The 25,547-nt window shown below is 38.7% G+C and overlaps 1 protein-coding gene across 1 annotated transcript; it reads right to left on the reverse strand.

Moving 5' to 3' along the window:
* Nucleotides 1–18: 18 nt before the first annotated feature.
* LOC111345652 (uncharacterized) lies at nt 19–25,255 on the reverse strand. Its single transcript, XM_022952938.2, has 29 exons — nt 24,527–25,255; nt 22,445–22,687; nt 21,139–21,244; nt 20,571–20,738; nt 19,836–20,000; nt 18,822–18,934; nt 18,329–18,541; nt 17,701–17,871; nt 16,817–17,098; nt 15,705–15,885; nt 15,248–15,397; nt 14,201–14,482; nt 13,601–13,946; nt 12,829–13,075; nt 11,477–11,655; nt 10,889–11,112; nt 10,390–10,616; nt 9,128–9,305; nt 8,220–8,410; nt 6,897–6,990; nt 6,656–6,793; nt 5,679–5,932; nt 4,978–5,277; nt 4,077–4,472; nt 3,266–3,549; nt 2,472–2,613; nt 1,656–1,832; nt 781–925; nt 19–296 (listed from the first exon to the last, which is right to left on the reverse strand). Exons 1-29 carry the CDS (start codon nt 25,112–25,114, stop codon nt 154–156), a joined length of 6,327 nt encoding a protein of 2,108 aa, XP_022808673.2. The 5' UTR covers nt 25,115–25,255; the 3' UTR covers nt 19–153.
* Nucleotides 25,256–25,547: the final 292 nt, after the last annotated feature.

Genomic DNA, 25,547 nt, shown 5'->3' on the forward strand with positions numbered 1-25,547 from the left:
CGTGCATCACATGTAAAAACTATTTTCTTACCCTCTTACAATAGAAGACTAGGTCCTTCAACTGTCTTTGTAAGTAAGTCAAAATAAGATCGTTATACAGATATATGATATACAAAACTAAACACTGACGTCTGTTGTCCAAACTAGTGCCCGTTATGCGCCCGTACACTGTGAATACTGCTCAGCAGCCACACTATACTGTCCTAATAATTGATCTGCCTCTTTGTCAAGTTCTTGCAGTTCTCGACCTAGTCTTTCGAGTTCGTCTCTCTGTGCGATATACTGAGCCAGCAATTCTGAAAGAATAAAATATATATTTTGCTGGAGAGACAAGAACGAACAGGGCTTAAAAATAAATGGTTTTCGGGGGGGGGGGGGGGGGTTTATGAACAATCTTCAAGAATCACAAAAATTGTTCTGTTCTGGTCACCTACTACCCAAAAATTATTTGACGACCGGGCGAACTCCAGGAATAGTCTTTCTCACTCTAAAGACTGAACCCTTGGAGGATTAGTGATACCAACAATATACAGGAGGCTTGTCACATATGAAACAAATAAATGGTGTAGATCAACAACGAGTTCTCAGATACTCAGGAGGTAAAAACTCGACAGAGAGTCGGGAACTGGAGGGGACAAGACGAATCGTCACAGATAACTCAGATGTTTCTTTGTCTCCCGTTTTTCTCATTTTAATATCGGTTCATTGCGTTCGAAACAGCCAGGTTGTAACAACACTGAAATGCGCCAGAAAACTAACGAAGTGTTCCAATGAACATACCTTCAGCCTCTGTCACATTTGTAAGCAGTTGTTCTGAATCCTGATGAGCTTGTTGTACTTCTGAGAAGTTTCCGCTTGCTGCTTCGTAGGAAGAGTTCACCAAGGACGCGACTGGTGGCAAAGATGCTGTGCTGTTGTCGAATGTCTGCCAAAAAGAGAAAAAATAATCAACTCAAATCATAATGAATACTCCACACCACGGCTGAACAGAAACCTGGATTTTCCGAGCGTAGTATGAGATTTATTATCACCAATGCAATAAAACGCGTTGTAGACGGAGGTATCCCTCGGAACCTCGGTCCAAACCGCGGTATTAGGCTGTATACGACGCCGGTAACAATAAAACTAGTTTGGGCATTTTTCAATTTCAAGCCGCAAATAGTCCAAAAGTAATGTGGGATTGAATTGGTTGTGCTTTTCTACACTCAGTGATTGGTATATTACAAATGCGCAATTTTTAAACCAATTAGATGCTTAACGAAAACCTATCGCTTATTCCCTGATTACCCGTGTTTTCAGGCGCTAGAAGCCGTTCACAATAAATTACCTTTTAAGTTCTCATGCTCTGACTTTTAGCACTCAACTGACAAGCGCTTTGGTCCACCTTTTTTAGTGAAAGCTCAAGTACGAGCCTTGGACAAACTTTGCCGAATACGCATGCGTGCCATACATAAGAGCGAGAGCGCCTAGGTATGCTGCGCTTACAGATCAAAGTGACGCGTTCACCTGTTTCTTTCAATTGCCCTGATCATGTACGCTTCTTTCTTTTTCGCCTGCACAGCTGGTGGTTTTCGGCGCGCTAAGTTATGACTGCGAGTGGAAACTCTCATGGTGACAGTTTAATGTAACAATTTCAGGACTTGTACGATACTTACCTCCTTCGCTTTCTTAGAGATGTTGAAGGCCAGTTCAGCTGTGCGCGACGCATTCCGTGCTTCATTCTTCGCAGTATCAAAGCAGGTTAATCCTTCTTCCATATTATCGAGAGTTTCGTTTATCTTGGTAAGTAAACTCTGTCCCGCGGAGTACGAGGCTGAGAAGTGATGTTCAACCTAACAGGAACCGAAACAATCACCACAGTTTTAAAATCAGAATGCATCACATTACGAACACTAACCGAGAGCTTCATTATGCAACTTCCAGTGAATAGCAGAGTCGGCACAACAAGGAGGAACAAAAGCCATACGCTTATCATTCCCTAGCGGAATGAAAGACTCCTTTCTCGGCCGGCACAGGGTCGGCGCTTTTCCTATAATTACCAAACGCCCGCTAGATTTTTCATGCTTGGCTAGCTGTAAAATAACAAATTATGTAAAACAAATAAAATCGATATAATTCCGCTTCCGCTGTGTAAGGGCAATTGTTTAGCCACTGCGTAAAGGAATACTTCTCTTCAAAATCAAAGATTCGTATCGATATCAATAGAAAATTGGATTGAAACTCAGAACATCGGTAAACAGTTTGTAAAGTTAACTTTTGGTGGCTACTAAGTGCAAGGGATACTTCTCCGTTTCGGCATAATGAGGCAAGCCGTGGAGCGAAAAGCTTATGACACAAAGACCCATGTTTCTGATAATCCAATGCGTTTACTCATCCCACTGCGTTCCCGGAGTTATACATGTAGCATTTACGCGCATTTACCAACAAGTAAAGGCACTTCCGTGCAACGCGATTGAAGTTCATTTTCGTACCGTCTCAGTGATATTATTGATGTCAGCAACCATTCCGTCAGTTTCTTGCTGAAGAGACGTAACCTGCTGTCGAATGTGCTCTGATGAGTTCAGAGCTGTTTCAATTCCTTGCACTTGATTTAGAGTCTCCTGTGCAACATTTCTTTGCGAAAGAAAGAAAAAAGCATAGATTAAGACAGAAATTTAGAAAAAACAGTGCACTTGACGAACGAGTCTGAGAAGAGTCGAAAAGAGTACTATTAAACTGCCATTTAATTTGGTTAGAAGCCGTGTTCCACGGTCTCACGCAAGACCTCACCACTTAGACGCGCAATTCGAACTTTAACCCTTTCTTCCTGAGGATGATTAGCAACTAAGTGTCTCCCAACACCACCACTCTTGAAACAAACATTTAAAAGCTCATGATGATAAAAGAGATGATCGCGAACTCAAATAGACAAATTCTCCTTGTAAGTGTCAAAGGTAATGCATACAGAAGTGTGCGGAGAATTTGCATTCCGTATGTGGCAATCTCCAAAAGTGCACTTTCAGATCTAGTGCCCGTGGTTCGATTAATTTATCCATAAGAGCCGGGCTGCCGTTAGTGCAAGAGGTGAATAAGCTGGAAGGCAAAACCTCGCCTGTAAGCAGGCTTTCAGTGGCGCTGAAAGAAGTATGTTTCTCCACCCGTGGGAACAAACGCTCGTGTACGCCAAAGCGCTAAAAATAAGGATAGGCGAGATACGAACACCTGATAACACGAGGGGTCTAGTACTATAATGACATTTGAGAAGCAAACCTAGGTTTGCACTTACACGGCTCTCTGCGAAAGAGCTTCCACTTCACGTGCCTGTTCCAGACCATCCTGAGCAGCTTTAAGAGTCTGGTTCACCATTTCTTGGCTAACATTTGTGTTCAAAATCTCATCAGTCAGGTTTTGGATCTGTTGCAGACTCACGGGCATGTTCATGGCACGGACTTCATCTGCAATCCTCGTCGCTTCCTTTGTCATGTTGATAACTCTGGCTATTGTGTTGATTCCTGCGGATACGTTACCTAGGGCATCTTGTGTTTGTTCGAGTACCATTGTGGCATTTTCCTGTAACGTAAGATGTAAGGAAATTTTACTCCTCGGCTCATGGTTGACATAAGAAGGCACCATCAAAATGCGTTTTCCAAAAAGGGGTAAAAAAAAAAAGAGGCGAGGGAACTTATGACGCGTTCCTCTACTCTGATCAGCCATTTCCCGAATTATGTCGGCGTAGATATTATGAGGGCAAGAAACGCGTTCATCGCTTTCTGAGTTCAAGAATAAACACAAAATCAACCCACTTCAAGGTGTCACAAAACAATATTTCGATTCGGCGAAAATTTGTTAGAGAGCGTGAAGGTTCTCAGCTCCCACTTAGTGTGTTTTGGTAAGAAGCTTATGACCTACAACAGGGTTAGAAGCTTCTCGTTTTGGTATGATGATTCTTTGTACTAAATTGAATTTGCCTTTCCACCTCAGTTTTTCTCCCTAACTAAAAAACTGGCCAAAAGAAGCTACGCCGATTCTTTACACAGGACGTCACTCGAAGAACTCGAAGAAACCGAAATAGGATTATTTTCAAAGCCCTTACTCACCTCAAAACTCATGGCTGCCTTCAACGCGTTATTCGCCTCAGTGTTGGCCTGCAAAGTATCAGAGTGTGCATTGGTGGCATTGTCCAGCGCACTCTGTGCTTCTCGCTTCCGCTGACCGGCTAGATCCTTTGATCGATTTGCGGTTTTCACAGCCATGGTCAAATTGCCGTTTGCTTGCTCTCCAATCATTTCCGCTTCTTTCACCAGTGCTTGCAGCATTTCGTTGATTTTGTTGATTTCTTCAAGTCGCATTGAGTTATTGCGGTATAAGGCCTGGAAGGCGTCACCAAGGTCCGATTCTACTCTTTCTCTGACTAATGTAACGAGCGAGAGTTTTTCTAAGGAGTCAGTGATCTGCTTAGCTGCATGGTAAGCTGTAGCGTTCGCTTGCTGAATCTGCATGTCAAGAAGAAAACAAATAGCATTGAGCCACTAATCGGGTATCGAATTGTTTATAACGTACGAATCACAGTATATCAGAAACAACACTCGAAAGTACGTCAGCTTTCCGTTTCAAAACATTTCTTTGATTGTGATTTTGACTCCAATTTCTACACAACGTTCGTCTTAGAAAAGGGAGCACTTTCACCGCAGGGAGGTCACAGTTCCATCGGAAGGGCAAACGTTTCACAGGGTCCAAGCGCCACGCAGAGCTAGAGAATATTCTGAGGCAATTACGAGCAACATTACCCTACCTGGATGGAACGCTGGTCTTCCGTAGGTTACCCCAGCCCCTAGTCCGTCAGGGTTAATTCAAAATTCCCAAGCACAATTCCAAAATTAGGGAGGGGCGAGTAACTGGCTTTTCCAATCAAACAATCTTGCGACCCTGGGCAGCGATCAAAGCGACATCGCTATATCGTAAGAATCTATATCTTGTTTAAATTCACACGTCACTTACCATACTGTAACTACTTTGAATACTCGAGTAGTTTGCATGTCCTGATTCATTAGCTTCCACCGCACGCAGGCGGTAGATCGTTGCCATGGCTTCAATACACTTCCAGTCCACGATCACACTCATACCTCCCCCACTGGGGCAGACTTCAGGGGACGAGGAGTACATCATGGAATCAGTGGGAACGATTCGGATACTTCCATTAAAGTTGGTCACAACTTTCGAGATATAGGTCTGAGCGTCTTCAATCAAACTCTTGGAATCGTTCAGCTGACGCTGGAGAGAGCTTATAGAGTTTTGAATCTACAAAAAAACGAGAGAAAAATGTTCTTGGCAAGTACTGCAGCTTCTGAGTGAAAGTTAACATTTTAAATGTTACACGTCCTGAAAGAGTCCCTTGGAATTAAGCTGGTAAATAGGCTCATCGCACACACTTCACGGTATATTTGAGTCGCCAGTCTTTGAGTTGTGCTACTTTAACAGGTGAAATTGGAAGAAATTATAGCCAAGCAGTACTACTGGTATAGAAAACAGAACGACACTCTTTCGTCATTTAACAGCTGCCAAGTGGTCCTAACCACTAACAAGTCTAAAATCGTATACAGAATAACAGATAAGTAACTGTTTAGAAAGTAACAACGAATACTAAGAAAAAAATCCTCATTAAAAATTGAAAACAGGATGGCAACTTTCCCCTGCCTTACCCTGTTAATTTGCTGCTGCTTCTTTTGCAGATCCTCTTTTCCACCGCTGCTGAATATCTCTTCCGCGTAGGTCACGTTCTCTTTCAACTTCTGAAGTGTGCTGTTGATGCTATCCACCGACATGCTCCCAAACGACTCCAGCAGCTCAGTAACGTTACCGTACAGCTCATTGACTCTGTGAGTTTCTCTGGATATGCTGTTTTCCCAATTCAAGTAGCAGTCCTCGGTGCACGGATGACACGTGGGAGGGGTCCCTTGAAAAGAAAAACATAGAAACGTTTTCAGTCCTACGCCCTATGGACAGAGATCATTACCCCTTCCCTCCCTAAAGGAACTAATAAGTAGTTTCTCAGAACAATAACTTGACACTTTGGAGCAGACAGGACGGGAAGGTCATTCTTTGATTTAACCTCATATTCTCTGAACTTACATCATAAGAAATGAATAATAGACAGTCAGGGGGAATAAATTAACAGATATTTCTGGATAGACAGCTCCACTGTAATTGAAGTACGCCAAAAAATTTCCATCAAACTGTGCCTTACAAACCACCACGATTTCCAAGTCAATTAAACCCGTTGATGTTTCGGGAGTACATCAAAAAAAGAGATTAATGACACGAAAAGAAAACACGGATAGTATTATGAGGACCGATAACTGAAGGCAGTGTGCATAATCGGACTGAAATGTCCGAAATCATTTGGAACCGACCGATATCGTACGGAAATGTCCGAAGTCATATGGAAACTTCCGATATCGGACGGGATAGCCCGCAGTTACCCGGTAAACGGAATCACCTGAAATTAAACGGGTCTTCCGTAATTAGATAGAATGAACTACAAAGACCACAAAACAGAGGTATAAAGATTGTTGTCGCAAAATTGTTCAGTTTAGGAGAAAAACTTTTAATTTATAAAATCTTAATTTATGAATCATTCGTTCTCAAGTCACTGTATCACTCTTAGGAAACCACTTACCCACAGTTTTCCTAGCACACGTATCGCACTGCCTGCCCCCATAGAGACCTCCTGCTTCACTAGTTTCGCATTCACACTGACCACTGACCCTATCACAGGTAGTATTAGCCATAGTTTGGTTTGCTGTACAGTTACACGCTGAAAAAGACAACATGCGAGCCAAAAATGAATGACGCTGATGCAGAACGGCGACAGAACTAAAACTGAAGATATTTTCAAAATTTGTCAATCGATGTGTTACCTAAACAATGCTGCTTTACATCAAAGAAGTGATCCTTGCACTTGTCACACTTTTCACCAATCACATTTGGTCTACAGGTGCAGTTCCCGTAGCTCTAAAAGAGGAATAATACACAAAGGAAACACATCAACAACTACCAAACAAAATTTCTCCCACATCAAAACTACACGTGAGCCTCTTTCTTCGACACTTTCGAGAAGTGAGGACTGAGAAACTGTTGACTTACTCCCTTTGATCGGTAGAGGAGCTAAACGATTTTACAGATAAGAGTGATAACACCCACACGATGCTTGCAACCTAAGAACTTAAATGTATACGTAGTTCACCGATTGTGAATCTGACGGTATTTAAGACTCAATAAGAGTAAAGGCAGCGGAGCCATGGAAACGAAAAGCGGTGGATAAAGTGGAGACACCACTCCAAAATTTCCGTCCCAAGCCTCTCGTCAATGCTCCAAGACACAAAAAAGGAAACACTTAACTTTGCAGGCTATATTTACAGGGTTCGTACACTTTTTCGGGCCAAACATTCAAGGACTTTTCAAGGACTTTCCAGGACCCTACTTAGAAATTTCAATGACTTTTTGAAATGACAATTTTACCTCAAAACCAAGAAAAATGATTCTGTTAACATCTATGTTTTTGGTTTACCGATGGTGCAAAACAAAAGCAGATATTTTTCGATGTTGTTCAATAAAAAATCAAGGACTTTCAAGGACCCAAAACGAAATTCAAGTACTTTCAAGGCCTTGAAATCGGCCTCCTGAAGTTCAAGGGTCTTCAAGACGCGTACGAACCCTGTATTTAACTAAGGAATGACTGAAACTGTGGTGTTGCGTCGGTGGGAGTAAGAAGGTGATTTTGGTTTTATCAACTGAGTTAAATATGTAATTTGGCCACCGTAGAGAGTTTCAAAGCTGACATTTCGAACGTTAGCCCTTTGTCAGAGCAAATGATGAAAGGCTCACGCTCGAAACGTCAGCTTTGAAACTCTTTACGGTGGCCAAGATACATTATCAACTCAGTTGAAAAAACCCAAATTACAGTGTTTAACTAAGACCAAGAAAGAGGCAGTTTACCAAAATGGAACAAACGTAAAGATACCAATTGAAAGTAAACTTTTTTACTAAATAACCACCTTGAAAAGTTAGGGCCAAAGTTTCAAGAAAATCGAAAACCAAAAACCGAAGGATAAAGAGGCTTGGAAAACTCAAAACAAACTCAGTAAAGTTAAGCTTTTAAAAGTTTATTTAAGGACGCGAGGTACACTAGATCTTGAAATTTTCAAAAGCAATGATTGAAGAATAAGGAATCCGTGGCTTACCGAGTCACACTGAAGTGTACGTGAGCCGTCAACGTCACAGTTACAAGGCGAACAACCATATTCTGTATAATTGAAAGCGTTCACTTCACATCTATCACACAACTTTCCCGTCACATGAGGTTGACAGTAACACGAACCAGTCATGTTGTTACATTCGTTATTCAGTGCACCAACAGTTGAACAGTTGCAACCTGCAAGTCGATGCAAAACAGAGATTATTGAGAGTTGACAAAAAATGCGCCGTTCCCTTTTATAGTACTGTGGTTGGTTTCAAAAATCTCGCACGACCTTCCCCTTTGATCAGATAGTGTGTCAAATCTCAAAAAATAAACAGTTCAGTTTTTCCCTGCTAAAAACTGACCAAGTGGTATTTGCAATCTGTTCTCGCTGGCCCCCTCTTTCTCTTGTGCAGTTCGCATCTGCTCTAAATGGCCTTGCAACCTACACTCCCAGACATAACTAGCTGGGAGACTTCTCCAGAACAACGTCTATGATATTCATTCGCCCCTCCCCCCTCCAATAAAGTTAATTTCCAATGTTTCTAACCCATCTTACCGACCAACGTTGACATTGAGAGGGGCAGGGGGGAGGGGGGGGGGTGTCCCAACAAAGGTGCCCGGGAGTGTAGCTCCTTTCTGTATGTTCACGCTTCACTACATCAGAACACTTGGCATGTTCGATTCAAGCGTATTTGTTACCCATAGTAAGCCAAATACATTTCATAGGCTGGGGGTAGGAGGGCTTCTTCACACTTAAAAGTTTAGCTACACTTTTTTCAAGTAATCAGCAAATTTGAAATCAAATCCGCCTTTTTATCGTCGCAATCCTGCTGAAAACATTTCTCTTGATTTAACACTAAGCTATTTGTCAGACCTGACCTTGCCAACCTCTGAGAAGAACATACTTACGTGTGCAATTTTTGTCCAATGCATTTCCATGGTATCCCGGCGCACACCACTGGCAGTTGGACCCTGAAGTATTGTAAAGACACTTAAGGCATTCGCCTGTTGTGGTGTTACAGTTACCGGTAACTGCTGGATCTGTGTTGTTGTTACAGTTACACTTGCGACATTGCCCATCCTGTTCCTGTTAAATTAAATAAATAAATAAATAAATAAATACATAGATGAATAGAAAGAGTAAAAGAAGACCGGGCAGTTCAACTTGTCCTGGAAGAACAGATGACGAAAAAGTAAGAATAACGAGAAAGGCAGCTCTAACACGGCATAAGTTTAAATGAAGCAGAGTTTTATCCTCTAATAATATACATGAAAAAATTTCTCAGTTCTGATTGGTTAAGATGAATGCAGTTTTTAGTTAATTCAGTGCAGAAGAGAGTCAATACAGTGCAAAGAAAGAAACAAACCAGACATTCTGATTGGTCAGAATGATTGGTCAATGTCAAGGTCAATCCCAAGATCAATGTCACTTGCAGGGTTTGAATAAATTATTTTTGCACGTGATGTGCGCGCTTTTCTTCTGCGTAGATATGAGAAGCTACCTCGTATTTTTTCATGTATGTAATTAATAGATAATCACATGCTTTTCTTGTGCAATTTGGAATAAAAAAGCACTTGTCAATTTTTTCAAAGACCACAAATTGCACTCGCCCTACGGGCTCATGCAATTTTGTTAGTCTTTGAAAAAATTTACTCGTGCTTATTTATTCCAAATTGCACTCGAAATCATGCGATTACCTATACAAACAACCAAAGCGTAGTAAAATCAAAATGAAGAAGATGGTGAACATTAAAGTGGCCTAACGTGGGATTCACTTGATCTTTCATAAAAGAACCTACGTGTATTTTATACATCTTTGTATCTGTGCGATTAACATCATGAACAGAGTTACATTTCAATTTTCACTGATCGATGAGTGTCCAAAGTATTCTGAGACTGCATTGGCATTGCCCAGTCACGTTCTGTAATTGGCTCGTAAATTCGGTGCAACTTTCTCAACCAAACGGCTACAAAGCTAAAACTAATGGCAACTGGCACGTTTCGACACGCTTCAAACAGCTTGAATGTAATTCGTTTGACTTATTTGCGCTTTTAGCGCAGTTTTCCTATATTCTGTTGGGTCACTTGGATTACTTTGGTTTTTGGTTTCACGACACCCAGTAGGAATGCCATCTATCGTGTTCCTCGGCTCTCTGAGCCTCAAACTTACCCTTGGCCGCCCAAAGTAACCGTCCATACATCGCTCACAATACCGTCCCTCGTGACCCACAGTGCAGTTCACACAGGTTGGTAGACCGTCACTTGAAAGTACACAGGTCTTAGCGAACTGATTGACGGCATTTGGTCTGCTGGGGCATGGGCACGGGCTGCAGTCGTTAGGTGTAGCATTTGTGGCGTTGCCAAACCAACCATCTGAACACTTTTCACAATGATCGCCTGATAAGCAATGACAAAAATTCACAAAGGAAAATTTAAAGAAGCTAAAATTTGGTAGTTTTAGATCAAGATAAGATAATACCTTGATAAAATTTGGTCACGTATAAACCGTACCGAACGTTGGAATTCCATCTCCTATCTCGAAGTTCTTTCCTGTGCATTTCTCCTACCTCATTCACCCATTTGTCTCTTCGAAAAACATTTTTCGCCTCCTTCAATTTAATACTTAACTCTCCAAATCTCACTTTAAAATTTTTTTTAAAATTCCACACCTGTGGTATTATGTTTACAGTCCAGACACACTCCAGTCTCAGGGTCGCACTCGTCCGAGTGTCCGTTACACTCGCACGGTACACAGGTCACGTAAGGTCCTCCATTTGGCGTGACACGTGTGTAACCACTAGCGCATTGTTCACAAAACTGTCCTCTGTACTCCACGGGGCATGTACAATTCTCAATGTTAAATGCACTCTCCATACCAGGAATAACATTGCCCCTAAAAAGTACAATCAATCCACTTTACAATCAGTATTATTAACACAAAGCCGTAAATTATTAAAAAGCTCTAAGCGTAATCCTCATCGCATCCATTGCTTGATTTCGTCAAATTTAACGTTCCTGTTGCATGACGAGGCCAGGAAATGGATTCGAAGGAGACTAGGATGTGAATTCAAACTGCAAAGCAGTACAACTTCTGTAAGATCCTTGTTAGAAAAGAAAACTAACGTTAACATCCCATATTGCTTTAAAATGGTTCACTTGTTTTAAACATACACAAGATTAATGGTAGAAGCACTCTTTTACTTGAGCCCTTATTCCACAGCCTTTCCTCTCTTGCGTAATTATATTGTGCTACACACCTGCTACTCAGAGTCAGTTCAATATCAGCCAAACGGGTAATCAGCTTCGTTGTCCGGGTTGTCCACTTAGCTCTGATACGTAGTGACGTCAAATTACTTAATACAACAATCATTTCATAGCTTGACGGTTGCCGCCCAGAGGTGTTTCCTACTCTCCAATTGCTCTGGACAAGTTTTACCTAATATAAAATAACATAGATTAAGTTAATAACATCCACATTCTCACATTCAAAACAAAGACCCAACTTTGACCCACCCAACAAAGACCCACCAATCACGTAGCTCCTTTTTCTACCTTTAAAAGCACACACAACCCACAATTCCCCTATTCGCTCCGACGAAGGGCTAACGCTCGAAACGTCAGCTTTTATAATCGTAACGGTGGCCAATTTACCATTTCAACTTTAGGATTCTTATTCAAATTGTTTCAAAGACCCAACTTGACTTGTTTGTCGTTTTTTATCGGTGTCGCCGAAGTTCCAGGCTAAATAAAACGTGCATAACATGAGAACAGCAAGGTAACTTTAGGAAGATATGAAAGAGCAGTTGTATAGTAGACTAGCAACACTTTGATGGTTGCCAAGACTTCCCCAGACCTCTTGATCCAAATTCCCCTGAGTCGCAAAATACAGTCGACTGTAAAAACAGTTCCATTTATTTTCTGGCTCTCGAAATAAACAAGTCACTCTTGATTTTTACAATATCGAAACTCTTTTCGCTGTATAAGAAATCTTTCATTGATCAAGCTTGTTTCGTCAAGATGGCTGGATATAAGCCTCGTTCTTTTTTGTGTGTTCTTATGGACCTCGACTTCGTCTCGCTCCATAAAAAGCAAAAAAAGGAACTCGGCCAATATCCAGCCATCTTGACCTCACGCTTGGTCAATCACGCATATTTATGATGGCGTTGATGAAGCTGCTGATGATGATAACACTCAAATTGATAATAATTGTCATCATCATCATCATCATTACTGTAATTATCATTGTAGTTGTGATTAATAATGTTCACTCAAATTAATAATAGTCATCATCATCATTACTGTCATTATCCTTGTTATTATGATAATTATAATAACACGTTCTTACATTCCACTGAATACATTGAACTTCATATATTCATCGAATAACACTCAAATTGATAATAATAGTCATCATCATCATTACTGTCATTATCCTTGTTATTGTGATAATTATAACACGTTCTTATATTCCATTGAATATATTGAACTTCATATATTCATCAAATAACACTCAAATTGATAATAATAGTCATTATCATCATTACTGTCTTTATCAATTTATTATTGTGAGCTATCATTGTTGAATAATAATTATGTCATTGAGCCGTACCTCATATTTCCTAAAATTGTCTCCATCTGGTGGAGCAGTGGCAAGGCTTGAGACAAGTGGTTCATCAAACCACTTACCCTCAAGGATTACATCACCCTTAGAGGATGTCGCAGGGCTAGATGCATTGTCCTGTTGTAAATGGAATGACAATGTATATGTATATGCAGATCTCTTGTCCCCCAGGTACTTGTCAGGAGCAACAAAATAGATATCATTTGAACCTTGAGTGTCAACTTTCATGGACCCCCTGAAGAAAAATAAAGAGGAAAAGATGACTTTGAATGCTTGATAACAAGTGTAAGGCTTAGTCATGTATGAACCTCTTTGACAAGGTTTTTTGTTTTTTTTTTAAGCTAATTAGTATAAACAGCTATAAATACTCAAAAGTGATTGTGTTGCATGGTATACACAATGGAACATGACTTAGAAATTGATTAACAGTGTTCTGTCCTGGTTTTCCAGATGTGAACAGATGGGCCATAGTAAAATATCTTTTACTTGTAATAAGCCTAACATTCTAAAGAGAGGGTTCACAATTTGGCCGATTTTTTGGTGGATTGTACTTCGCTTTTCTTATTGATCTCAGCCAGGTGGATGACATGTAAAGATGAAAAAAGCGAAAAGTTACTTGAACTGGAGCTCATAAAGTGGAAAGTGTATAAAAATCACTGTGCTCAAATAGACTTCAAGAATGTACCAAAGTAATTGGGCATAGGGTCATATAATTATCTACTTTATGTAAATACAACAACATAAAAATGTTAGAACTCACTTTTCAATGTTTATTGTGACATCCCAGTCCAGGAGTAAAGTGACCTGGTTCCCTGCACTGTCTACAGCAGTCCAACCATCCAAATCACTGTTGTCATTAAACACTGACAGACTTGTGTTAATATTTGACGCAAACCATCCTGGGTCAGTAACACAGTCAGATGATTTATTTGAACACTGACACTTCAAACAACCTTGAGGATTCTGGACACTTAATCCATAATAACCAGCTGGGCACATGTCACACTGACGGCCTAGAGACTGGGCCTTACAGGGACAATGGCCTGTAGTCTTGTTACAAACAGGGCTGGCACTTCCTGCAAGGTTACACTCGCAGGATATACAACCTATAAAAAAAGGCATTCAATCCAAAACAATTAAAAATGAATAACAGAAAAGTTAGTATTAACCACAAAACAACCAAACCAGAGGGGGCACCAACAATCTTAAAGCATGAAAAACAAAATCTCTGACCATATTTGTCTCATATTGCTCCTTTAAAATGGACAGAAGTTGTACATTCAAATGTTTCATGTTTCACTTAAAAGAGAGCAAGAAAGAGCATGGAATTCACCATCTGTATAATTATTATAATCCTTACCTTGGTCTGTCAGATTGTAAAACTGATCAGCACATCCTGTACATTTTGCTCCATTAACACCAGGCTTACAGCTGCAAACACCAGTGTTACCATCACACTGCAGACTGGTGGAGTAGGTGGGATTGCAGTTGCAGGAAGAGCAGCCTGCCCCACTGTTAAAGTTATAGTAGTTTGTTTCACATTGCTCACAATGTTGGCCTATTACATTCTTCATGCAGGAACACTGTCCTGTTTCAGGATGGCATGATGTTTCATTGGCACCAATTCTGTTACAGTCACAATCTGTAAAATAAAACCAAAAAGGAACATTTCATGAGTTAAACCCAAATTGTACTTTCCCAATGCTATACACTGAATCAAAATATGGCGTCCAATTTGCATTGAATTGCCATTGTTCTGGACTGACTAGCCTCTCACACATGATAATCCCTTTGTGTTTCCACGTCAAGACGAGGCTAGTAAGTCCAAAACAATAGTAATTCAAATTGGACACCATATTTCGATTCGGTGAATCGTGCACAGATACTGTAGACATAAGTTAAATAACAACTCAACAGTAACACCTGGATCTCTCTTGAAAGTTAAATATTTAAATACAGTATTTCAAAAATCTACGCACACGTAAATTTAAGTTATTTTCAAAAAAGAAACGGCATGGACAACATCATGCAATCAAATTTGACATTGAGATGTAGATAAAGTAAGTGGTTTCTGAGCTTCTTGCCCCTAAAGTCTTTTTCAATCAGGCATTTCCATCCAAGGAGACTGATTAACAGTGCAAATATTTTGTGGGTTAAAGATCAAACATTTCATACTTCTCATACTCAATAACTGAGTTAAAGTTTGAGTCTTGACTGAATATTACACTAGTCTGATAAGACAGTGTTAAAAATATTTGTTTATCAAGACATGCTTTTGAGAGAACTTATCTTTTTATTGTAAGTAACATTCAGCTATGTAACTATATAACTTATTATCTCACTGTTTTATATTAGACTAGGGTATATTCTGAACACATGCAGTGTGCATCAATTGAGTCTACTTTACCTTGGCAACCTTGACCAGAGGTGAAGTTAAAATAGTCTGGCCTACACTGATCACAAGTGCGACCAATCACATTAGGCTTGCAGGAACACTGTCCACTATATCTATCACATTCATCAGGGTTGTTTGATCCCACAGAGCTACAGTTACATGCTGAATAAAAATATAGCAAGTGTAAGTAGATAATTGCCAATTGTACATGAATAGTCTAAGAGTTTTTTTCAATGTAAATTTTGAAGGAAGACTTCAGGTGGCCCCAGCATACCAAGTGTGATTTCCAAGTTAAAGCCATCGATAGGAATACCTAATAATTATGCTGATTATGTGAATAACCGGTCAGGAGTAGTACAAGCCAAAATTTATTGCTATAAAATCACTTTTAAGTTTACCCTGGTCAATATTCCCTGAACATTGTACAACTATGGGATAAATTCAATTTTCAAGTTAGTATCAGTGTTACCTTGGCCCTCTCCAAAAATGCTTCCAAACACTGGTGCAAGAGCCTGACTTCCTTCCTCAGAGTCAGCTGACCAGGTTTTCAAGGATGACGATACATTGTAGTAAAATGTCATGTTTTGTTGAACTTCAGCAGATGCTTCCTTGAAGACATCATACTCCGTAACAGTCGGCATGACTAAAACCTGTATTACAAAAAACAACATTATTAATTGAAATTAATTTTCTTTTCAGACTTTTTTTTTCACATTACATAAGGGCCGTGTTGGTGCCCCAGTCAATCCTGTAGGATTTCACTGTACAATCTCTTCAAATGTAAAAATGTTTTGTTTTGTTCCAGTTATCATTTACTACTGCCCAGCACTGTCCTATTGTTGCACTTCCTCATTGGAATGCTGTAGTTCATTGCTGGTTATCTCTCATTAAGTACCTTGCCTAAAAATACAACCCAGTGACTCTGAACAGGGCTCCAACTTGGACCTTTGGTCAAGACTCCAGAATGCTAACCACTGATTTTGACGTTGTTCCTGGCCCCCTCCACAGGAAAAAGTGTGCATTCCCTGTGAGGCTTAAAATGAATTTGATCTCAATTTTCAGAAACTGCCTTTTCATAACATCCACAGCACTTACAAGTACAGCAAGGAGCTTCCTTTGATTCAGTATCATCCTACTACCAAGAGACAAGAGATCACAATTGCAAGCTGGCCCTTCAGCATGCTGTTTCCAAGTTTCCATTACCTGGTTTACGATGAACATTTGTCTCCCAACAGTCATACCTTACTATGTAATTTGGATATAATTATCAACAAAGCTGAAATGGTAAATTGGCCACTGTAACGATTACAAGAGCTGACGTTTCAAGCGTTAGCCCTTCATCAAGCGTTAGCCCTTCATCGGAGCGAATGTTTCGCCCCGACGAAGGGCTAACGCTCGAAATGTCAGCTTTTGTAATCGTTACTGTGGCCAATTTACCATTTCAACTTTGTTGATATATCCAAATTGTTTCGTTACCCCCACTGACGCAGCCCCAAACAGTTTCTTTAGAAACTATCAGCCTTTATACCTTACTATAGGTTGTAGATTGCAAATTATAAGCAGCAGATGGTTCAAACTTACAGAGTCAACAGTGATTTCTGCATTAGGCAATGCCCTCCTTCTCCTTCTAGTGACTAGAACACCTTGTTGAGCACTCCCTGCAGGAATTTGAAGCTTCACACTGTACTGACCAGCTAATAAACACTGACTTCCATAATCATGAGCATCCATTCCAGATAACACTCTCCCAGTGAGGATAAGAGGCTCATTCTTGGTGATTTGATCAATGTTGTTACATGTGAAGGGCACAAAGGCTGTCCGCAGCAAAGCAGTTATCTTGACCAAATTCCAGTTATAACCAGTCTTCAAAATACAAAATGTTGATTAAAAAATAGTTTTAGCAAACTATCAAGATTTGTCAATAACTCTTTGAATTTGAGTCCTTCTTTAGGTCCACAAAACACAAACACCCCTCTCATACTACCGCGTTTTGGTAAATGAATTTAAAAAAAAGACTGTTATAACATAACCAAAGTAAAGTGCATGCTCTGATTGGTCAATTTAGCGTCCCCCATTTGCCTATGGGTGTACGCTGCTGACGTGAGCAAATGCAAAGACTATTTTTCCGCACGCCCTTGTTTTTTCTGGTCACTTAAGATTTGTTAAATAAAAGGGAACTCTTTAGCTACAATGTATCAATGTTATGTTACAAAACAAATGGTAAACACCACAGCATACACTATTGAGTTATGGATGCACTTGGGAGGCTTCCTAAGCACTCAAGAAGCTAGAGCCGCTCTCGGCTATCGCCTCGAGCGACTCTTGCGCTTCTCTTGTGCTTAGCAACCTCCCGCATGCATCCATAACTCAATAGTGTACGCTGTGGTGTTAACCATTTGTTAATTTTAGGAAACAATAACATTACCATTTAAAATGATATCTTACCCAAGGGAGGAACAACTCACCTTGTAACGTAGGACAAAATTAAAGAATCCTGTTTTGGGAATGTTGACAGTGAACTCCAGCTCAGTTGGCGAGGAATTATTCATTCCCTCATTTAATACCACACCAACCATAAGAACTTTGTTTCCAGCTGCATTATCAATTTCCTCATGACTGATCCTTTTTGTTTGTGGCTGTGAAAAAACAAATATTTTGAAGTCAGTGATACATTTGGTAGGATTATGATAATTTAAATGGATTAAAATACTACTAAAGGTCCAACAATAATTAAAGCCTGTTTGCATAAAATCTTTCAAAATCAATATTAAAAATCCAAACATAATCTGAGTCAGTCCACCTAATTGTTTAGTTGAGTCTCAGCTCATTTCCCACAACATTCCTCGCTTCTCAAAAGAGAAAAGATCGAGATCAACAAAGAATACTAAACAAAAAGAATATTAATCAGCTTTTAAGACATAAAAGAAAGAGTTGAGAGTGACTGTCTCCAAAACCTACATGTACCAATGGATTACTGGACCAACTAATCCTTAGTTAATTTCCTGTTCATTTCTAACAACACTACATGTACAATATCTTCGTTAATCTTGACAAATGGCAGCATGCTAAGTAACAATCATTTGTACCACTTACAGTTATGGGTGTGGCATCCTCAGCTTGAAATGTCATAAAATTTACACTAGGTACAAAGAAGCCCTCATCAATCTTTTCACATTTATCCCCAGAGAACTTAGGGCGGCAGTAACATTTCCCGGATGAAGAACATGAGGTATTCACTGAGCCAGCCATGTCACAGTTGCATGCAGTACAACCAGGATTTTCAGAAGTCAATCCAAAGTACCCATCCTGTGTGAAAAATGATAAATACATTGTTTTTCTGTTATCAAACTCCTTCAGTACATGTAAGTACTTGAATTTGCACTTTCCTTTGAATGAATGCTTCCTTTGAAAAAGCACTTCTCGCACTGCTTAATAACCAGAATTCAAAATTAGCCCCACCATTCCCAAAAAGAAAAAATCCTCTCCAACAACTTTTTTCATGGACATAATTCACTTTTCTTACTTTTAAAATAATAATAATACAAAAAATATATAATTGTACATGTACATCAAACTATAGACTCACTTGGCACTGGTTACATGTCCTTCCTATGAGTAGCTGTTTGCAGGGGCACTGACCAGTTATCTTGTCGCACACATCAGAACCATTCTCTGTTCCAGTTAAATTGCAGTGACATTCTAAAATTACACAAAATAGAAACATCACATCAAATATTGCTGTACATTAATTTTTTTCTGACATAAATATCAGCACATGCTTGAAGCATCAGCTCTTTTGAAAAAATTTAAGGTAAAATCACATATTACCCTTTTAACTAAACGCTACAAGTGTGTATGTATTGTTCCCTGAGTGATAAATGTAACAAATTCATTGGGGGCTACAACAGAGTTCCCATTAGTTTTGATAGTTGAGGGTCCTTGGGACCCCCAGTTCCAAAAAGTTGGGGGTCCTTTGAGCTTTTTAGGGGTTCCCTGCCTTTTACTAAAATTTGATTTTATAGTTTCTAACAGAGAGGCAAAAGCCAAGACCAGGTGTTAACACTACTAATAGAGCTTTAATTTTGGAATAAAGTGTGCTCATGTTTCTTAACACCAACCACTTGTTTTTCGGTCGAATCATATTTTAACTATTGAAACTCCTCCAACCATTCAGGATAAAATTTGCGTTTCTTCACTTGGGTATCATCCCCCAGATCTGTATCACCTCCAGGTTTCCCCTTTCAAATATCGAATATATTGAATAAGCCCTTCTGAGTAGACATGTTCTTGACCATGACAAAATGGCGGGTCAAAGGACATGCCATGATGATCGCAGTAATTCTTGGGTAAGGCCCAGCCAGACCAAGTCTCCTAACTAGTCGTAACCTTTTCCCTGCGTCCCGAGGACGCACATTGGCAAAAACTGTGCGTCTTTTTCATTTCTTGTGCGTATAAGACGCACACCTGTGCGTTAATGACAACTCTGTACAAGTTGTATGTACTTCCCATTTCACTTAAAATTTACTTCAAGATGTCTAATCACCATGTGACAATAATATCAACCTGTTCAGACGGTTTTCTTTAACAATCTAATGGATACCTTCACAGCCTGCGTCATTGTCTGCAGTTAGTTTCCAGTAAGTATCACGGCACATATCACAGGCCCTTCCTGTCACATGACTCTTACAAGCACACTGACCAGTATCACTGTCACATCGTGAGCTGTCAGCTGAACTGTTTACACCAGGTACATGACATGCACAGGCTGTAATGCACCAAAGTATAAAAAATTAGTTTGATAATGATTAAATATACTAAATAACTTTGAAACAATTGCACTATTCAACTTTTTTTTAACTCACTTTAAATTGCATCACAAATAAAGAGCTACTTTTCATCTAGCTTTACATTAATTCCTTACAAGTACCTACTCTAATCTAATAATTACAAAAAAAAAAAAACTTTAAAAACTTTCTATTAATAGTGCTCAGTGTTGCCCCTTATTTTTAGCATGACAGTTAACATAAATTATCAAACCAGTAGAGCAACCCTTTAACCTGTTGAATTTTCAAGAATTGATTCCAAGCAACTGAAAGCGGAAATATATGAAAGGCACTAGAGGGGATAAATTATTCTGCTTACCACCTGAAAAGGAGAACACTAGTGTTCAGAGCACCCTGAATCTACAGGTGTATATAATTGCAGATTCCAAAGTACATTTAGGTTAAAATCCCTCAAAATAGACATTTGAGTTTACAGAGTGTTTATGTACAATCATACACACAGTGATGTGATTGTCATTGAAGCAAACTTTAAGATAAATGTACATATTTACCCAGACAAGTATTGGAGGCATTCTGTGAAACAGCTGCGTTTCTGTAGAAGGTCTCCATGCAGAGCTCACACTTATCCCCTGTTGTGTTATGCTTGCAATCATTACAAACTCCATATCCTTTGGTTTCATTGTATGAGCAGCTGTCAGCATGCCTGTTACAATCACATGCTGAAAACAAGGGGCATGGGTTAATTTAGTTTAAGGATTTTTTTTTTTTTTCAACAGTGAGAGATATTTGTATAAACATGTACCTATGTTATAATGAAATTTTAAATACAGGTAAAACATTTAATTGTAGCGAGATTTCACGATTCAAACAGGAGTTGAAGGAATTTTGGAACAGATCTCAAAATGCAACATATGAACTGTCATCGTTTTCAGTATTTTTCCATCATCTTTTAATCAACACTTGTAAATATTTTTCTCAATTACACTTGCAAGATGTCTTTCTTGGAAAGGAGTGATTACCCCTAGTATCATCAATTTAAATAATTTATAAACAAAACAAAAACCAAACGTAAAAAGACAAACATTAATTGAAAAGGTGTTGCAGAGCATCACATCTCACCTTCACAAGCTTCTCGTATCTGGTAAGGTTTGTTATTATAGAGTGGCAAACACTTTTCACAGTTTGGACCATCAGTATTTCTTTCACATATACATTTGGAAAAGTCCTAAAAATTTACATACACAGTCATATAATATGATATCAAACTTCCTAGACAAAAATAAAATAATGTAAAATAATCTGACACTCACTTTAATTTATACATACTATCTGTTGATGTATGAGCATTAACTAATGTCTTTTTATCTAGTTCTTGACTAGAATGTACATTAAAACAAATTCAGTTTCAAGTAATACGTTTTTTTTTTTAAATATAATGCAAAGCAGATGAACCTATAGTTAAAGAGGTTCAACCATTTGACTCCAATTAACATCCTTAAACCTGAACCTTGTTTTTTTTCACACATTTCCTCCAGCGCCAATGTATAAAATTATTATCCTCCAATGGATTCTTACTTACATGCACAAATACTGCCCTTCATGCAATTAGCCACAACGGGGATGGACAATAAGTAAATTAACACATTTATTAATTCACTTTAATTTTAACCAATGAGGAGGAGAACCAAGCCTGTGGTCTAGCAGTGCCCGGTCACCCCTGGCACGTTACTTTTGCTCGTGGGCAACTCAGGCATCTTAGTCTTTTCATAAAAAAAGCATATGCTGGACACCCTGGATTTCACAGTTTCAGAGCACTGGGCTCCCTTCAATTTTTCTTAGAACACAGCCTTGATCATGAGCATGTCTCTACCGAACATCGCATGACCGTTTACACCCTAACATCGGTATCTGTATTCTCCATAAATTATTCTCTTTATTCATTTCCTTTGGTACTGACAAGAAGAATTTGTTTAACCATCGATGAAACTTTCTGAAGTTAGCAATCATTTCCTTTCTTTCTTGTGATGTTAATGAACGATTCAGCAGTGTTTCTATCAGGAGATTAAGTAGATACTTCTCACTTTCAGAATTTAAGGGTTAAACCAGAGGAGATATATGCTGCAAGTTTGCAGAATGTAAAAAACATTCAGGACCATCAGAGCTCCACACTTATAGTAGCCAACTATAGCCACAGACTAGTAGAAATTCAGTTTTAGCTAGTGGTTTTCACTTTCCATTAGCAAGTTTGGCTAGTAAACAAACTGAAATTGTTGTAACATCTAAGATGTCACCAGCCACTTTGCTAGTAAGTTGAAAAGCTCATGTCAAGCCATGACCATCTCAATCTAACTTAATGATGGTGGATCACTGACTCTAGCCAAGATCCATCCAGAGTAAAATAATGGAATTCATACAGTGTACTTACATCTTTATCACACTGTGATGCCTGGCCATTGCAGAAGCAAGATGCTAATACATCCCAGTCTGACACAGTGAAAAAGAAGCTTCTCTTGAGACTATCTGATAATAATTCTGTGTCAACCCCACCAGGAATTATAAACTTCACTAGAACCATTTTTATATCGGTCATAAGAAAGAAGGCCTGTTTCTCTGTATCAGTGAGAAGGTCCTGTGCTGCAGCTGGGTCCTTCATTGGAGTATAAAAGAGCTACAAGAGAAGAAAAGGATGTACATGTATTTCAATATTTGCTCCAACATTTAAAAAATTCACTCTTCTTCATCACTTGATAACTCGCATTTTCCAGCACCTCATCTATTTATGAGACCTTGGATTGTTTCAGCCACTCTTTTAATAATACAAAATCAATTCAAAATACTAGTCCAGGCACAATACATGTACCTCAAATGTTTGGGGAAAATAAAATAAAAGAGAATGAAGGAGGAATTCCATGCAATCCCATTCTATTCTAAATCTCATTCTATACTAAAAAAAGCTATGGTCCAAAAGATAATCCATTATTTTCATCATTGTTTTCTTTATTCAAGAACTTATACATAATGAAGTATAAGACTTTGTTAAAATTGAGGTCAGTCACTACTCCTTTCGGAAAAAAAAATATCATTAACCCCAACATTTTAACCATCACCTGGAATAAAATTGAAACAACAGTTTCCCAGTGTTTCACATCCATCTTTCGCAATACTACAACAAATCAATCTCTCTGATATTACCTTGCTCAATATATCAATAAGCATTGTATTGGCTAGTCTTTTGAGGTTTTTAACCTCAGGTACTATGATAATTTACAGGTATCCATAAAAAACATTTCATAAATTACTACAAACATTTTCAAAGATAAATGAGAAGTAAAATATTCATTCCTTTGCAATAAGACAGATAAAATTTAAACTCTCCTTGAAAAGATGCAAGTTAGCTAAACCAACCATTGTAAACTAAAATTAATTTTACCAAATTGAAATTGCTTTAATTAGTCAAAGACTGACTGTGAATTTTAATTTTTTTCAACTTCCTTCTTTTCTTTCTTTAAAATTTGAGCTACCATAAAACATAGTCAGAGGCAAAGATGTAAATGTATGATGTCAGCTCTGAAAAATTTGCAAAAGAAAACACAATCTCCAACTGTAAACAATAGCTTCAGCTAAGTTTATATACAAACTGGAGACCATTGCATTCCAGAACATTTTATGTTTTGGATGCATGAATACAGAGGGATGAAAATAAGCCTCCAGTTGTACTTAACAATATCCACAAGTAACCCGAAGTATTCTTAAACGTAAACAACAAGAATAATTTTAATGTAATGACTTAATGGTTACCATCGATTTCGTGAGTAGTAACTTAAACAAATTCAAACAAATTTAATCGTCTTCCGCGTTACAAAATTACAAATTTCTAACACGTTTTACCAGACTTCGTATGTGTTCATTTATCGAATGGACGCGCACAATTTAACAATGAACGTAATCAATGAATGTTGAGCAGATTTGTGGCGAAGTACAAGAGAAATGTAACTAAAGAACCTTTCCAATCAATTTTTGTGTCAATCAACATTTGGAATCCGAAGGTGATGTGGTAATGCGATCCTTAGAAATGATAAAGATTCAGTAAACAATTCGTAACTAAGATTGTGCGTTTACGAGGAAATTAGTTGCAATGGTTCCTTTCGATTGACCATTTTCTACAATTTATCGCAGATTTCTGAAAACAAAGCTTATTTAATAAAGGTGAAGCAACTTTCCAACATAAATAGCGTCAATTTAGCATAATACGCCTTGATTAACAGGTACGGGAAACCTATGCAACCACAATTCCTAATTCAAAGCAAACGCAGAAACCACTTCCATCATATACATACCCTCTACTTACAGGTGACTTATGTGACTACGATCGCTCAAATAATTTTCGATTGCTATGGCCAGAAACATAATATATATACTATACATATAAGGAAATAATAGCAACAACTAATTGTATAATGAGCTTCTCCCGACTGCAGCATCCACAAAATCAGTCCTAAAAGCTTACCTGCTTGTTGAGATTTGAAGCGGTGTCTATTTTGAAACATTGAACTTTCAAACCCTCTATTTCGTTTTCTGGCGTTTCTGGTAGATTAAAATACTTTGTACAGTTCGTTGCAAAGTAGGACAGAGGACTCCATGTTCTTCCAGAGTCATTTGACTTCAAAAGGTACATCGCAGCCGGTAATTCGTGGGAAAAAGTAACCACAGATTGATAAAGCATGAAAGTTCTTCGAACTTCCAGTTGTAGAAAAACAGGAAACTCGTAGTTCTTAGACTTCCAGAATGTGTTATCTCTAAAATCGTCATTAACAAAACTGGCAGGATGTGTAAGATTCGGGTCGTTCGCATTGCAAATTTTACTGCAATCCAAGTTAATGCAGTATGGCTCTGGCGATTCGCCGCAAGTTGAGTTCGCCGTAACATTGAAATACGTCGAAATATCCGAGGGAGTAGGATAACAAGGTCCTGTACTACATGAATCTTGGCCTGATATAGCTGCAAAGATCGCAAATAAACACAACACGACGAGTAGGTTCGAAGTCACACAATTCGAACGCGGTTGCGATACCGAGCGTCCCCAGATTTGCCACATTTTCAATAAACTGCTATCTTCCCGACGGCATTTACCTTTCGATGATCCACACTCGACGTTTACCAATCTTCCTTACGTAAAGAGCGTACTCTTCTCAAATGCAGCTTGTGCTTTTTTTTAAAAGGACGTGAAAGTGTGATGGCTTCTTTAAGCCTCAATAGAATTTGACTTTCACGGTCAATTTGAAAGCGAAGTACGATTTTTTGACAACCCACAGTAATAAGAATTTACTCTCATTACTTATCACAGACAGTCGTTTTCAGCCGTATGTTCTACTTACATTTAAAAGTCTTGTAGCCTTTGGTTTTAAATTAAAAAAGAAACATATTTCAATGCAGAAGTAATTACAAAAAAAATGTTACTGGTCTCCACCATCAAGGAGATGTAAAAACTTAACTGATCAAAACTAATATTCTCTTTATTGTTCAACGGT

Source organism: Stylophora pistillata, chromosome 4, assembly GCF_964205215.1.
Source record: "Stylophora pistillata chromosome 4, jaStyPist1.2, whole genome shotgun sequence".
NCBI lineage: Eukaryota > Metazoa > Cnidaria > Anthozoa > Scleractinia > Pocilloporidae > Stylophora > Stylophora pistillata.